Source organism: Lissotriton helveticus, chromosome 9 (assembly GCF_964261635.1).
Source record: "Lissotriton helveticus chromosome 9, aLisHel1.1, whole genome shotgun sequence".
NCBI lineage: Eukaryota > Metazoa > Chordata > Amphibia > Caudata > Salamandridae > Lissotriton > Lissotriton helveticus.
Genome location: NC_136070.1, coordinates 1,044,995,178 through 1,045,011,703, shown reverse-complemented (window position 1 = coordinate 1,045,011,703; position 16,526 = coordinate 1,044,995,178). Strand labels below are relative to the sequence as shown.

The following is a 16,526-nucleotide window of genomic DNA, read 5'->3' as shown; positions in this document are numbered from 1 at the left end:
AGGGCAAGCACAGCCCTGGAGCACGTTTTTGACATGATTACTTCTCTTCTTTCACAGTGTAGGGCAGAGACATCAGCCGCACCCCAGGAGGTGGAGCTATCATTGTGGAGGGAAGGCCCAGCCCTATTCAGGTCCCAGGTGCAACTCCTCCCTCCCATCTAGATGCAGATCTCCCTATTCACCACTGGGCTGACTCATTCGGTCTCTTGGAATCCCCCAGCCCTGTCACTCAAACTCCAGACAAGGAATACACAACCTAGCAGAGGCAGGCTTGGGTAGTTAGACAAGAAAATACCTACTTTCTAAAAGTGGTATTTTCAAACACAGACTGTTAAAACCAACTTCACTAAAATATGTATTTTATCATTCTGAGTTCAGGCATACTAAATTCGAATTTCTACAATGTTCCCTGAGTCAGTTAGGATTATAAAATGTAATAATCTAACTGCCCGTTCTGGCCTATGGAGAACAGGTTGCCTTGCAATAGTGAAAAACGAAAATGGATGTAATTCACTATTTGGTCATGCCACGCACATCAGGGCTTGTCCTACCTTATACTTACAATGCACCCTGCCCTTGGGCCTACCTTAGGGGTGTCTGATATGAAGAAAAGGGAAGGTTTAGGGACTGGTAAGTGGGTGCACTTGCCAAGTCGACATGGCAGTCACAGACTGCACACATGCCTTGCAATGGCAGGCCTGAGACACACTTTACAAGCTGCTTCTGTGGGTGGCACAACCAGTGCTGTAAGCCCACCAGCAGCATTTGATTTACAAGCCCTGGGCACAAATGGTGCACTGTACTAGGGTCTGACAAGTAAATCAAATTATCCAATCATGGAGTCACTAATCAATACATCAATTTAACATAGGGAGCGCTTGCACTGTGGCACTGAATAGCAGTGGCACAGTGCCAAAGCATATAACCAGCAAAACATATCAAAAACAGAGGAGGCAATCAGTAAAAATGGTAGGGAGACTCACGCCAATGATGCCAGGCCTAACAGTTGCTTGCTATGTTACTCAATTTTTGCATAACGCACTTCTGCGACTGTTATGGCCTCGTGGCGCAAGTAGCTGCTGCCTCTTGATATAGCTCCATAATGGCCTCAAAATCTGACATCTGTTAATTCTCCCCTAATATCCGTCTGTTACTCAAATTATAATTCACATACTATTTCCCAACCTCTACCCTCCTGTTTATATCCACCCCCATCCAAAACAACAACAAAAACCTATAACAACCATTCGAACAGGTTGGAAAAAGTTGCTAATATTCCCCAAAAAAACACGTAACTTTTTTTATATGAATACTTTTTTTCTTTTAATAAAGTTGTTCACTTATCGTCATCTTAATTATAGAGGGTAACAAAAATGCTTATAACACTTTTTTTCGTATAACTTTGCACTGTGCTGCACACACACCACACTACTCTAGAACAGAGCTTAAACACATTAGCTAAGCCAACATCTGTGGCTAAACACTTATACATATGCCAACATTTTTGGACAGGGACGTGGGAGATTTAAAATAAAAAATTGGGAGAATGGAAATTCGCCATTGACTTCTATTGTAGAAAATGCAATTTCAGGTGTGAGGCAGCTAAAATAAAGCCATTTTTGGCTTGAAAAATCGGTAGTCTCCCGCCTGAATCTGGTCTATTGGCATGTATGACTTATAATGTTCCAATGGCGAGACCTATTGGCTTTGCCAATGCTTGTTACTCTATGGCTCTGTCAGAGCGTCAATTGGCTCCCACTGGAGACCCGGTGCTAGTACTGAACAACTGGTACATGCAGCATTGTAACTTATGTGTACGATCACGGAAAAAAGCAGGACAATGAACCCCTCAATAATGCGCTGGTACAACAAGCTAAGATACACTTACAGGACCATCAAACTCTCTGGGGGGGGTCGGGGCACGTCACTACCCTGCGCACAATGAAGACTAGGACAAGATCCTGGAGGCGGCTCCCCGTGTCTCCAGGACGGCCCCCATGGGTCGCAGACCGACGAGCAGAGGTTCTCGGGTGGACGAAATGCGAAGGTGCGAGCTTGCGCAGGCTGGCGAGTAGAGGACTCCACTCCCAGGAGCATGCCATATCTTGGAACAATATTTAGCGAGACTGCCCCAATTTCGATGCGTCCGCCTCTTCTTTCGGCTTTCGCCCCCAGGCAGTACAATGAAAGACCGGGTTCCCCTCCCCCCTCCCCTCCCCTCCCCAGTGTTGGAGCACTTCAAGCCCCCCTCCCCCCTCCAGCCACTGCCGGAAACCTCTCACCCCCTCCACCCTCCCTCCCCGTCTTTCTCCTCTAACCCGCAGACAGCACAACGGACGTGACAGATTAATACCCGCCCCGGGCACATGGTTCCACCGCCTCCCTCCATGTGTTCCATTGCAAATCTTCCCGTACCAACTAAAATGTCTACACTGCTAATTGTATTCATTCCTAAAAATAATTAAATTTTGTATAATGTTTTTTATAAAACTACCAGGTATCCATGCATTCTGATGCATTTTAGACACGTCTACTTGCAGGATAAGAGCAGGGAAGGGGTTGACTGCAGAAGCAAACTTGAAATGAAATATACTTAATTGCTGGGCCCGTCTTATCTGGCGCTGTTGAATTGTTTTGAAAAAAGCAGCTTGAAAAGATCAGCAGAACATGGGTGGGCTTCTCTATAGTCGGGAAGGATATGGCATACTATTGACTACAGCAAGAAGTATTCGGGGTTTAATGGAGCAAATTTAAAAGTGAATTTTTGTGTTAAAGCGTATATTTATGTTTTAGTTTGTCATCTGCACACAATGTAATGAATTGAATGTTTGCTGACACTCGAAGACCTAAGGGCTCAAAGACTAAAGATCACGATCTATGCAGAATATCAGTGATATGGCTGCGGCAACACTCTTCCTGCATCCTGTAGATTTGAAGGTTTGAGACCTTTCTTTCCTAAAAGTGTCTGATTTGTACTAGGCAGGGACACATGGCCCATGTCACCTTGGTGCATGCTTTTCTCTTTCACTGCCATCTCCTAACAAGCAGAAACACATCGTACGCGTTTTCTTCCTAACAAATCCTCTCTTCTTTTAGCAGAGCAGGTGGCTCAGCAGACAGCGGACGTGTTCCCGGAGCTACGCCTTCTACCGCTACCAGCACGAGCAGGAGCAGGCCGAGTACGTGATCAATGTCCCCGTTGATCCAGAGATGGTGGAACTTCCAGCGGCCCAGTGCATGTATGTATTACACACTCTTTTATCCAAAAGTCGCCCAAATCATCTACAGATTAACACATTGGGGGTTTAAAACGCCCAGTCTGTGCTCTGTGGTGCAGAACCATGTGACACTTCGCTTCAACAGAAGACACTCCCCGAGCTACTCTTCTACCCTCAGTAGGGGAACTGCAGCATCGAAGCATGGGTGCAGAGCCCCCGCCTCCCTTACTGACAGACCCAACACTTCCCTTCCACCAAAGCCGCACAAGATCATGCTCCAGACAAACCTCCCTCCCTTCCTTTCTTCAATGGAGCAAAACTGGCGATCATGAACGCACCTCCATCTCCTCTAATAGAAGGGGAAACAAGCGCTCGCCATGACGTAGACTATTCTCTTTTTCTGCCGTCCCTTTGGACGGCCTCGCCTGCTTTCCTTCTGAAGTAAAAGGTTTCTTATCTTTATGGGGCCATGTGTTTGGGGCGGGGCTTAAAGACAGATACTCAAAGCTCCTCAAAAACATAAAATATCGCCAGCGAGACTGCAAATGTGCGCAGCCCACGCAGGCGAGACATAAAAACGATAGATTCGGAGGTCAAATAACCATTATCTGGACATTTCAGAATGCCCTATTTCCTGACTTTCTCTTACCGCTCAGACACAGCAGTCTTTCTAGCATGAACAGTTATAGTCTAAAACAACTGCTTTATGGATAGCTGTTTGTATCAGTGTTGGTTCTTAAGGGGTTAGCTTCTAAATGTTCACTTTTATTATCCAGTTTTACAACTTTAAGCTTCACAACCTTGTCTAACTTCCAGTTTCTTCCTAGTAGAACATATGAACTGCAGGTCTGCATCTCAGCCACCGTTTCAAAAGTGTCCTTAAGAAGACCCTGAATACCACAATCCAGCTTGTATATACTCTGACTGTTCTAGTAATATCAATGTCCAGGATTGGCCATTGTCATGAGCTCAGTGGCTCTCTTCCACTGTTCAAGAGAGCCTCTTAGACATACGACAGAGGAAGAACTCGAATGGAAGTGGCTTAGTAGGCAATTGGCCCCTAGGAATGAGAGAACTGGGTAGTTAGCAAAGTCTACTGCATCAAGTTAAACCATTTAGTACAGAGAATCGACTGCAGCCAGACACAATATACGGATTTTCTTTCATATATAAATCTGTGGTGGTCTGTCTAAAATTGATTCTATTTCTCTGATGCCACCCTTGCTCCCCCCTTCCCTCTCACAATGGGTTTACAAATGCCATCACCATGAAAAGAAAGTTCAGAACATTCTTGGTTTCCAGCACACTAGTCTCCCAATTTGATTGGTTATTTCTTAATTTATGCATTTAATTTGAGAAACCTCTTTAAGCAAATTAGCAACTGCTGGAAAACAGCATGGGGCCATCAGGATCAATATTTAAAAAGAAATATACTTACAGCGCCAAAGTAAGGAGCCTGGTGTACAACTCCAGTACCTTCTTCCGCCTTCACATAATTGTCAATCACAATTGTAAAGGCACCACTTTCTTTACACTGCAAAAAAAGACTACTGTTAGAAATAGCAATACAGACTCTGCCACCCGTCTAATTAATTGTGGAAACCCACAATTGCCTGAAAAAACACAAAGTACACAGTAAGTGGAAGTTCTAGATCATGGATCGCTGCATCATCTAAAGTTTCAGCTGTGGAAACTCTGAAAAACACCATACTGATTAAGGTGTCTATTCAGAACAAAACTGAATGACTCAGTAAAATGCATTTTAAATTAAGTTGCTATTAGTTTATCCTGGTTATACAGAATCACTGGTGAGATCAAGTGAGTATGTGACATGATCTGAACAGCCAAAGTAAACTTAGCAACAATGGTTCTTTAATTGCTGTAGGTGTTGGGCAATAGATGCAAGTGTTTTAATATTGATCATTCTCACCTAGGAGCAGAGATGTTTTGGAAGTAATAAGGCTTAAAACAGATGATGTGGGGATATCTGGTACAGACCTCATTTTCTCCTAGGAGGAGAGCCTAAGAAGACAAGTTCCAATGATACAGGGCAGGGTACACAGGAGAGAACAAGACTACAACAAACAGGACACTGGATGTAGTTTTAGTGGGAGGGTAAAATGAAAGCCCAATGTGAGCCAGCACCTTGGCAACGTAACAGCCAGGGAGGAGATGGCCGAGACATTTATCTAAAGCAGTGAGTCGTAACCCTTTTGACTTCGCTTGACTACCACTTAACCATTAATGGACTCCGGGGACCCCCACTGGATCATTATTGGATTCTGGGGACCCTCACTATTCATTACTGGAATCTGGGAACCCTGACCTAAGCAATTTCAATGAATTGAGCCAAAAAACAATGTGCAAAAAAAGAAAAGTAAACATCCATGAAATAAATACACAAATGATAAAATATTTTATTTCATCCACAAATATAAAAAAAATGAATAATTACATTTTACTGTGAAGGTTAGAGCTATTCTAAAATCAACTAACCCTAAACATTTTGTTTAAAGCACTTGTGCTGCTCCCAATGAATCAATCTGAATATACCAACGTAATATTTAGTCTCCAATTTCCAATTCATTCACATTAACAGAAAGTTTTAAAATATACATTTTATATTTTTCTTCTTTAATTACCTACACCTTATCAATCTGCTAATATTATTTAATTAATGTCCAAGAAGTAGGGGATGCCCTACTCTATCTTTATTCATCCATGCACAATAACATTACTGGTCTCAGAAGGATGATATGCAAAGATGGCCTTGCCTGCATTGAAACCAGTGTCTTGCAGCAGGCAGTCTGCAGGGGTGTGAATCAGAAAGAAAGACAGGTCTTCTGGATAGGCAAGGACAGTTAGGAAAAATATGTATTCATGAAAATGGAACAAGACCTTTCTACATTGTTGAGATGTTACTTACATCAAATATGACCCAAAAAGATCCAACTGTGGCTTGTTAATAGAAGTAATTTTGCCTAATAACATATCGAAATAAATGGAAGTAAATAATCAAACATTTCAGAAAGTAACTTCAAACGCAGATTTAAACTTTATACGAATTGTTCACTAGTGATGTCCAGGGCAAGGGAAGGAGAGATCCGAGCGAGCGTGTAGGAAGGTTAATGAAATCCTTTCATCCTAATCAGGACTAATTGCAAACTATCTTTGTCTCACCATTTAAAATAAATCACAGATGATCACACTGAAAGCTACCATTTGTCATAATATATCCTGCTTGTCGTGAAGAGAATTAGAACAGGACAAAAATATATTTTAAATTAATGTGAAGCAGCTAAAGAGGTACATAAGCGTTTCTAGACAATATACAGAAATGATGTTTGATTAATGAACCAATGCCAAAGAAAAGGAAGAAGGAAATGTTACTTATTTCTAATCCTTTTTCTGCACCGTAGGAATCTTCACTTCAGTCATAAATGCTAAATATTCCCCCCCTAAACGTGGGGACTCCGGAGCAATTATTTTCCATAAATCTAATCAAAGAATTGATTTGGAGGTGAGCTGCCATCCAAATACAGGCCCTACCTCCATAGAATAAACACACTTCAGACCAAAAGAATGTTTAACGGGGCCCCCTATAGTGTCCCTGAGGACTAAATGCTGAAGTGCCATTACCTGAAGGCACCATGACGGAATAAAGACACATTGTCTACCCCATCTAACCATCAATAAGAGAGGGTTATGGTTTGAGAGGGTCCAATACAAATACTCCATGTTGGTAGCCAGTCCTACAAATCCTGGACTAATCCTTAATGTATCTAGCCTTGCCTGCAATATATGCATGGGACAATAAAAAGAAAATGCACTATCTCGCTGATGTGAGTCTTGCCATACATCATGAAGCATTTAGCGTGATAGCAAGTCTCTGAATGCTGCCACTGTCTTGGCACCGACTGTTGAAGTTATTAAGTGCAATATCAGCCACACAAGTGAAGTACCGCCAAATCGTGATTCTATAAAACCCATTCCTGTGGTCAGTTCATTGTATCCCATGGTACGACCCTGTTGAGTACTAAGAAACTGAAGAAGCGGAAGCAAAGGAGCCCCACTTCAGCAAGATTGTATAGTCAGTCAAAGGGACACCAGCTCAGGACTGAGGTTTGACCCACCATCAGTGCTCCACAGCAACAGGGCAAGTTTGGCCTGGAAACCAGTAGTTTATTTCACCCCTTAGGGCTATTACACATGGACTTACATTCATCCTTGGAACCTTAACAAACCCTTGACTACAAGCCACATCAAAGGGAGGCCATTCAACTATTAAGAATAAGAATTTTTAAAAAACAACTTGAATAAAAAATTTAGCTCAACTAATAGGCGCAGGTCACACCACTTAGTGTTTTAGTGACGTTCTTATTTCCTATATGAGCATCAGAATCTGATTCAGCCCATCGGGAGCATGAGATGCTCATTCAAAAGCCAATGGAATGGTGATAACCCTAGGCCAGCAGAAGATGGACTGGAGAGAAATTGCAATACGGATGATTCCTGAAGCAGCTAGGCCTTCAGGACATAGTTTAGCACAGGTATACAGAGAACGCCTCTGGCTCCATAAGCAGAGGAGGGGGGTCATTCTGAGGCAAAAGTGGTAGTGTAATGGCAGGTCGAGGCACCTTTGAATAGACCAGGACAAGTTCTTCAGATATAGTGGTTTAAGAGAAGTTCATAACTCAAGGGAAGGGCCTTCTCCACAGCCACCTACGCTGTTAGCATTCTGCATAGACTTGTGCAGCTGGTGCATCAGAGCTGCATTCTATCTGGTATAAATTTCGCACTTGCCCTTCGTCAATATAGTGGTCATTAAAAGTGGAAGAACAAGTTACTAACCTATTATAACGCCTTATCTGGTAAAGACTATCTAGCCGCAGATTACTTACCTCAGAATAGATACCAAAGCAATATCTCCTAATGGGTGGGCATGAAACCTGGCTCAGACCAAAAAATCCTGGTGGGCCGAAAAAGTAAAGTGCTGGTCACGACAGACCTGACTGTCAAGGTAGTAGTGTTTGGTAAATGTGTGCCCATGAAGCAGCCTGACAGATGTCCAGGACAGGAACTCCACAAGCTAACGCAGAAGCTTTGGCTCCGGTGGAATAAGCTCGCAATCCCTCAGGGGGGTTGCTTCTTGGCTACTATGTAGCAGATCTTTATGCAAAGTACAAACCACCGCAGCTGGTCCGTTTCTGAACTGCTCTCCCCTTCTTTGTTTCAGTAAACCCTACTAAGAATGATTACCTATCCAGTGCTCTTCGGTGAGAGCAATATCGAATGACTCCCCTCCTACGATCCAGACAATGGAGTACGGTGGAGCAAAGGAAGTCAATAACGTGATGTTTTGGCCGATGTGGAATGTGGTTACCTCCTTCGTAAGAAAAGAGGCAGTTTGTCTAGGAAGAAGCTGGTGTACAGTGGGTGAACAGAAAGTGCTTATAACTGGCTAACCCTCCTGGCGGATGTTATGGCCACTCACACGACCGTCTTGATAGTCAGAAGTCTTAGAGGGCAGCTACTCATTGAATCCAAAGTGGGAACACAACAAATACGTTAAAACCAAATTAAGATCCCATTGGGGCACAACATGTTTGGAAGAAACGTGTTGAAGACCTTTCAGATAATGTGTCACGACAGGTGACTTAAACAGGGAGGGATGGTCCAACAACTGTAAAAAAGCAAAGATGGACGAAAGATACCTGTTAACTGTGACCAGAGAAAGTCTCTGCCTGGCTAAGTACAAAACAAACAACAGCACTTCGGACAAGGGTGCAGAAAGTGGGTTGGCGCGTTTCTCCGCGCACCAAGCCACAAACTTGTCCCAACGACAGTCATATAAACTTTAAGTTGATGGGCACCTGGCTGCCAAGATGAACTCACAAACTTCAGGAGGAAGGTCGAAGACCATCCACTGCCACTGCTCAATCTCCTAGCATGAAGATGAAGTGTGTGCAGAATCCTCCCTGCTGTTGCACCAGCATATCCTCCAGAAGGGGCAGCCTGATCAGAGTTCAGATACACATGCCCAGGAGTTCTGGATACCATACTCTCCTCACCCAATCCAGAGCCACTAGGAGGACTCGGGCCCGGTCGGTTCTCGTCTTTTTCAGTACTCAGGGGAGGAGAGGTATTAGTAGAAAGGCGTATAAAAGTCTCATTTTCCAGTCTAGTCGGAATGCGTCCCCAAGCAAGAGCGGGTTTGGAAACTCTAGGGTGCAAAAGTGCAGACATTGTGTGTTTTCAGCATTGGCGAAAAGATCTAGCCAAGACTCTCTCATATCCTAAAAGAGACCTTGAGCGTCTTCTGGGTGCAGACATCATTCGTGGTCCATGAGGTATTGCTGACTGAGTTTGCCAGGTGATTCATGTACAGAAAAATGTCCTGACAATCCAGCCATGTTAACAGGCGCAGAGCCTCCTGGCACAAGGTCCAGGACCACACTACGTCCTGCTTGCTACAATACCACATGGAGGTAGTGTCGTCCATGGACACCTGGACAACTTCCCTTTGATGGAGGGCAGGAAAGCTTTTAATTGCAAGAAAATTGTCCAGAGTTCCAGAAGACTGATGTGGAGCCGAGTCTCTGCTGGAGACTAGAGATCTCTGATCTCCGCCTAACCCCACATGGCTGCCCCATCCCAGAAGGGATGGATCGGTCACCACTGTCAGCTCAGTGGGGGAAAGGAAGAGGGGTCTGCTGCTGACCCAATTGCAGTCCATTAGCCACCACTGCAGGACTTTTGCAGTCTCTTTAGTGTTCTGGACCAGATCGGAAAGAGTGCCCTGGTGTTGTGCCAACTGGGACTTAGGATTCCACTATAGAGCCTGCATAGGCCAACCAGTGTGCTTCACCACCAGGATGTAGGAGCCCATCAGATCCAGCAGTCTCAGAGCCAGTCTCATCAAAATCCAAAATCCAGGGCTGGGGTTGAAATACCGGTATAACAGCCCGAATGTCCTGGACTCCCCACTCCAGAAGATAGGCACAGAATTGCACCGTGTCCACATGGATAGTGAAACCCAAGGATTGCAGGAAGTCCGCTGTAGTCTGGAGGTGGGTAAAGACTGCCTGGACAAGCACACCTTCAGTCGCCACTTGTCGAAATAGCGAAAGACTGGTACTCCGACCTCCACCACCACCATCATCTTTGTGAACACCCCAGTGGCACTGGTGAGAACAAAGGGGAGCACAGCAAACTGGAAATGCTCCAGTCCCACTGTGAACCACAGGTAACACTGGGGATAGGGATATGAAAATAGGTGTCCTGCAGGTCCAATGCTACCATCCAGTCTCCAGGGTCTAGCGCAGACAGGATCTGAGAAAGTGTTATGCATGTTGAAATTCTTCTTCCTCATGAAAGGTGCAGATCTAAGGAGTCCTCCATCCTTCATTGGCACCAAGAAGTAGTGGGAATTTCAAACACAACCTACTTCTGCGGCCGGCACCATCTTGATGGCTCCTTTGGCACAAAGACCCTGCACTTCCTGGTGCAACAAGGAGACGTGGTCTTCAGTCAGTTTATCAGAGAACGGTGGAAGAGGATGTTGGGTTTGTAGAATGGGAAGGTCATAAGTAACCACGTCGGACAATTTGGAGCATCCTACTTGTACAAAGTTATGACTAGCCATTAGGGCTGGTGGTACCTGATCCTGCCTCCAACAGGGTGCCCATGTTGATGCGAGGGCATACTGATGGAGTTTAGAAGCATCACGGTGGAGGTAGGGGGGTGGCAGACTGACCAAATCTCCGACCTTTGTTCCATTGGACTTTTGAGACCGCATTCACAGCCATGAAAAGGCTGGGAAGCCTGTTTGTCATGGTGGCTCTGCTGGAAAGGACATAGCTGGTAACCCCTACTGTGGCCACGGAAGGAACAAACGGAAGAGTGTGGTTGGTGTAGTGCCATGGTGAGCACCAACGACCGGATGGTGAACGTACTCTCCATGAAGCGCTAAAGCAGTGAATTGGTTTGCTCCCCGAACAAGAGAATGCCATTGAAGACAGTTAACTTCAGCCAGACGTGGCTGTGTCCCTGCCATCAATGATAGCCTGCTTCAGAATGGTTCAGGCTTCCTTCGAAACCATAGGCAGCACTGGCACAACTGAGTCCCACACGGTGTGGCTATATTGGCCCAAGAGGCACACAGATCTCACCGACTGCAGTGGAAGGCTTGTGGAAGAGAAAATCTCTACCCAATGGTATCCAGCCCCTTGGATTCTCTGTCCAGTGGGGTGGTAGGGAATGCGCTGGGATTCACTTTGGATGTTGAGACCTGCAGCACCAAGTCCTTGGGGGTGGGTTGCTCGGTCAGGAAACTTGGTATTCAGGAGAAGAGCGGTGGCGACGTGCAACTGTCCTGTGCATGGTGTGCTCATGCAAGGCTTTGAGCACATCATCATCGAGGGTATCCTTGAGATGCAGGAGGGGTTCTGTGTGGGATACCCCTGACGGAAGCACCTCCGGTGAAACATTGGTCCTGACTTCCACAGAGGGCAGTTGGAGGTCATGGACCGAAGCCACCCTGCTCACCAACATAACACAAGATGCCTCTTCCTCTGTAGCCTCACTAGCAGGAGACACTAGGCCAGTGTCTAGTGAGGTGTCCAGGCCATTGGTATCTGCCAGGACCTCATACCACTTGCCATCATCCAACTGGGCCAAAGGGTCTTCATGGAGATCAGGGGAGCCGTAAGAATCCTTAGACCCACCCGCGCCAAAATCCCCACAGGGCCTGTCAAAGAAAGGAGGCACTGTGTCTGACCCTGACAGTCGTTCGGAGTCCAGTCAGTGCCGACGTCGAGCGATGCAGGTCGAACTCTGTGTCAGAAGGAGTATTTTCTGTCCTGTAACTCCAGTTCTGTAGTAGGGGTATCTCTGTTATAGTCATAATCTAGTGAATAGTCCCGCCCATGTGCGTGGACCCCGGAGCAATCAAAAATAATCTCTTACAGTGTCAAAAAATGCAGAAAATGCATAGACACTTAAGAGAGAATTTAAAGACAGATAATGCAGCCAAAAAGGCTACACTGTCCAGTACTTCAACTAGAAATTCCACCATAAAATCCACAAAACAGCAAAGCCTGTACAGATTTCCCTTGCTTAACAGCAAAATCCCTCAGGAATGATAGAGAGAAGAACCTGGACAGACAAGCCCCATAGGCTGCCATTATGTGGCTTAATTAGGATACTGTGCCTTTAAGGAACCTTCCAGAACCTTCTCCCAGTATCCCAGAATGCATAGCAGGTCCAACTTAGTTTCAGTTCTTTTTGAAGGCGTAGAAAACGCCAGACCTGTAGCATTATGAACATGAATAACTCTCCACCGGGGAGGCGGGAGGGCGCTTATGACTAGAACAGAGATACCCCTACTACAGAACTGGAGTTACAGGACAGAAACTACTCCTTCTGTAGTAGGGGATCTCTGTGTATAGTCATAATCTAGTGAATAGAATGGCAAGCCCATCCCCACACCAAGCGGCGGTGGAGAATAAAATAACGCCACTACTGTGCGAACAGATTCCGCAGCGAAGCCTGCCCAACCTGAGCGTCTGCCCTGGCATCAGTGTCCAGGCAGTAATGCTTAGCAAAGGTATGGTCCGACTTCCAAGTGGCCGCCTTGCAGATCTCTGCAATGGGAACATTACGGAGCATAGCTGTCGTAGCAGCCTTGCCCCTGGTGGAATGAGCCTTAGGCTTGCCCCCTAAGGTCTTATTAGCTTTGTAGTAACACAACTGTATGCAGGACACAATCCACCTCGAGATGGACTGTTTAGAGGTAGCAAGACCTGTCCTGACTGAGCCATAATTGATAAACAATTGGTCTGACCTACGAATATCTTTAGTCTTATCAAGATAAAACTTCAGCACCCTCCGCACATCCAGGGAATGTAAAGACCTTTCCGCTGGAGATGAAGGATTCTGAAAGAACGTAGGCAAAGTGATAGTCTGGTTGATATGAAAATCAGAAACAACCTTGGGAAGAAACTTAGGGTGAGTACGCATAACAACCTTAGCATTATGAAATACAGTATAAGGTTCTTGGCAACACAATGCCTGAATCTCACTCACCCTGCGGGCCGATGTAATGGCCACGAGGAACGCCGCCTTCCAGGACAGGTGCTGCAACGAAGCCTTATGAATGGGTTCAAAAGGCTCCTTCATCAATCTGGACAGCACCACATTCAGGTCCCATGAAGGCGAAGGAAGCCTGACAGGAGGGAACACTTTCTTCAAGCCTTCCAAAAAATCTTTGATCACAGGGATCTGGAAAAAGGAAGTCTGTGAAGGGCCTTTCCTGTAGGCAGTCAAAGCAGCCAGATGAACCTTAATGGAATGGACATTAAGGCCCGACTGCGCCAGATGTAGCAGATATGGAAGGATGACATCTTCCTTGCATGTCGTAGGGTCATAGCTCTTAGACCTACACCAGATGCAAAACCTCTTCTACTTGTAAGCATAAGAAGTCCTAGTGGAAGGTCGCTTAGCCTCCTTCAGTATGTCCATACAATCCTCAGGGAGATTCAGATGGCCATATTGCACTATTTCAGGAGCCATGCCGCCAAACTCAAAGACGAGAGGTTGGGGTGCACCATCCGCCCCCCGAACTTCGTGAGAAGGTCCGGCCTGCACGGCAGCTTCATGTGAGGAAGGAGAGATCGGTGGAGCAGGTCCGTGAACCACCACTGCCTGGGCCATTCCGGGGCAATCAGAATCATTCTCGCCCTGGATTGGGACAGCTTGATGAGAACCGCCGGAATCAGGGGAATTGGTGGAAAAGCGTACAGAAAGCTGTTCGACCAGTTGATCCATAACGCGTTCCCCAGCGTCCCCGGCTGGTAGTACCTGGAGGCGAAGCCTCGGCATTTGCTGTTTTCGGCGGTGGCGAACAGATCTACGTCTGGAGTTCCCCACCTTGCGAAGACTTCTCCTAGTACTTCGTCGTTTAGGACCCATTCGTGGTTTTCCTGAATGAGTCTGCTCAGTTTGTCTGCCTGAACATTCTGCACACCTGGCAGATGGGTGGCCGTTATCGACAGTCCTCGAGCCAGAAGCCAGTGCCAGATCGCCTGCGCCTCCTGCGATAGAGTGCGCGATCTCGAGCCCCCCTGCTTGTTGAGGTAATACATCGTTGTCGTGTTGTCCGTCTGAACAAGCAGAGAGTTGGTCTGAAAGGATGGATGAAAGGTCTTCAGTGCCAAGTGAACAGCTCTCAGTTCCAGGAAATTGATGTGGTACGTGGACTCCGTCGGGGACCACGTCCCTTGAATTTGCAGGTCTCCGGAGTGCGCTCCCCAGCCTTGGAGAGACGCATCCGTCACGATGGTCTGTGTGGGAATGTCCTTGTGGAAGGGAACCCCTCTGAGGAGATTCTCCTTCGAGCACCACCACTTCAGAGACTGAAGAGCATGTAGAGACAGTCGTATCTTGTCGTCCCAAGAACCTCTCCTCTGGTCCCACTGATCCTCCAAGCACTCCTGCAGAGGTCTCATCTGTAGCCGTGCGTGAGGAGTGAGAAAGATGCAAGAGGCCATCGATCCCAGTAGAGAAGACACCGTCCTCACAGTCGTAGACGGAGTGTTCATGAGAGCCTGAGCCTTCCGAACGAGTGATAAACGTCGCTCTTCCGAAGGAGACACGCTTGCTGACAGCGTATTGATGGAGGCTCCCAAGTACTGGATGCACTGGACCGGAATCGGGACCGACTTGGACATGTTGATGTGCAACCCCAGCTTGTTCAAGAGAACGCACGTCTTCTGGAAGTGTGCTTGAGCTTCCGAGAAGGAGGAGGCCTTGATCAACCAATCGTCCAGGTACGGGTAGACAAACACCTTGTTCTACCGTAGGTGTGCTGCTACCACTGCCATACATTTCGAGAATGTCCTGGGTGCAGACTTCAGCCCGAAGGGTAGCACCGTGTACTGATAGTGATTGGTGCCGACTTGAAAGCGCAGAAACTTCCTGTGTTTGCATGCAATGGGCACGTGGAAGTATGTGTCCTGTAGATCTATGGCACACATCCAATCTCCTCATTGCAGCTGAGGGTAGATCTGATGCAACGACAGCATGCAAAACTTTTCTCTGCGAATCCACTTGTTTGCCTGTCGCAAATCCAGAATGGGCCTGGACTCGTTTTTGTCCTTCTTGCGGACAGGAAAGAACCGAGAGTAAAGACCTCTTCCTCTTTGAGACAGAGGTACGTCTTCGATCGCCCTCTTCCTTAGCAGAATGTCCGCCTCCGCCTGAAGCTCGCGCAGTTGATACTGCGAGCTGACGGGAGGAATCGATGGAGGAGGGCTGGTGAAACGTAGACTGTATCCATTGCAAACAATATTCAGCACCCACTTGTCCTGAGTAATTTTTCTCCACTCTGCCAGAAAAAATTGAACGCTTCCCCCCACCGGAGCGGGTAACGGACGAGGGGGAAGTAACCGCTCAGGGTCGAGACCCGGCCGGGCCCTTGGTCGCGGTAGAGGACTGTTGTCGACCTCTACCCCCTTGGCGTTTCTGGAAGGGCCGCCTGTACTGCTGCTGCTGTTGCTGCTGTTGATGTTGTCCAGCAGACTGTCCCCTTCCACGACCCTGCGACCCAAACCGACGTTGGAACTGTCGGAAGGGTTTCTTCTCCTTGGGCTTCTCCAAGCCCACCGCCGTCAGGGTCTCCGCCTCGGCCTTCATCCTGGCCATCTCGTCATCAGCGTGTTTTCCGAAGAGGGTATCTCCGGAAAACGGGAGATTCGCCACGCGGTGCTGTGCCTCCGGTTTCAGTGACGTCAACCTGAGCCAAGCATGGCGTCTCTGGTGAATCCCGTGGCAGTATCCGTGCGCTGACAGCAAGGAGATGTCCGCTGCGGCGCCGATGGCCTGGTTAGAGACCAGCATCCCCTCCTGGACGATCTCCATGAAGTCCTCCTTGCGGTCTCGAGGGACAAGGTCCGCAAACTGTTCCATCGAGTCCCAGAGTGCCCGGTCGTAACGCCCCAGCAACGCCGAGTCACTGGCGGCCTTCATTGAAGAGGCGGACGTCCCACACGCCTTACGACCAGCAGAGTCGATCCAGCGGCTCTCCTTGTCCGGAGGCACCGTGGACGCAGGGGAGGTGGCATGAAGCTTTCGGGCAGCTGTCACGATCACTGAATCCGGGACCGGGTCCTTCCTCAAGAAGGCTGGGTCCGAGTCCGGAGCCCTGTACTTTTTTAGGATCCTGGAAGGCGCAGACTTCACCACTGCCGGCGTCAGGAATAGCTGTTCAGCGGGCTCAAGGAGCCCTGGCACCAGAGGTAACAGGGGGCG

General features: G+C 47.3%; 1 protein-coding gene across 1 annotated transcript in view; it reads right to left on the bottom strand.

Annotated features, from left to right (window-relative positions):
• Positions 1-16,526, bottom strand: part of IARS1 (isoleucyl-tRNA synthetase 1) — a 548,404-nt gene that overhangs the window by 434,083 nt on the left and 97,795 nt on the right. The window contains exon 10 of the mRNA XM_078661397.1: positions 4,657-4,752. Coding sequence (XP_078517523.1) covers positions 4,657-4,752 — 96 coding nt within the window. The remainder of the gene's footprint in view (positions 1-4,656; positions 4,753-16,526) is intronic.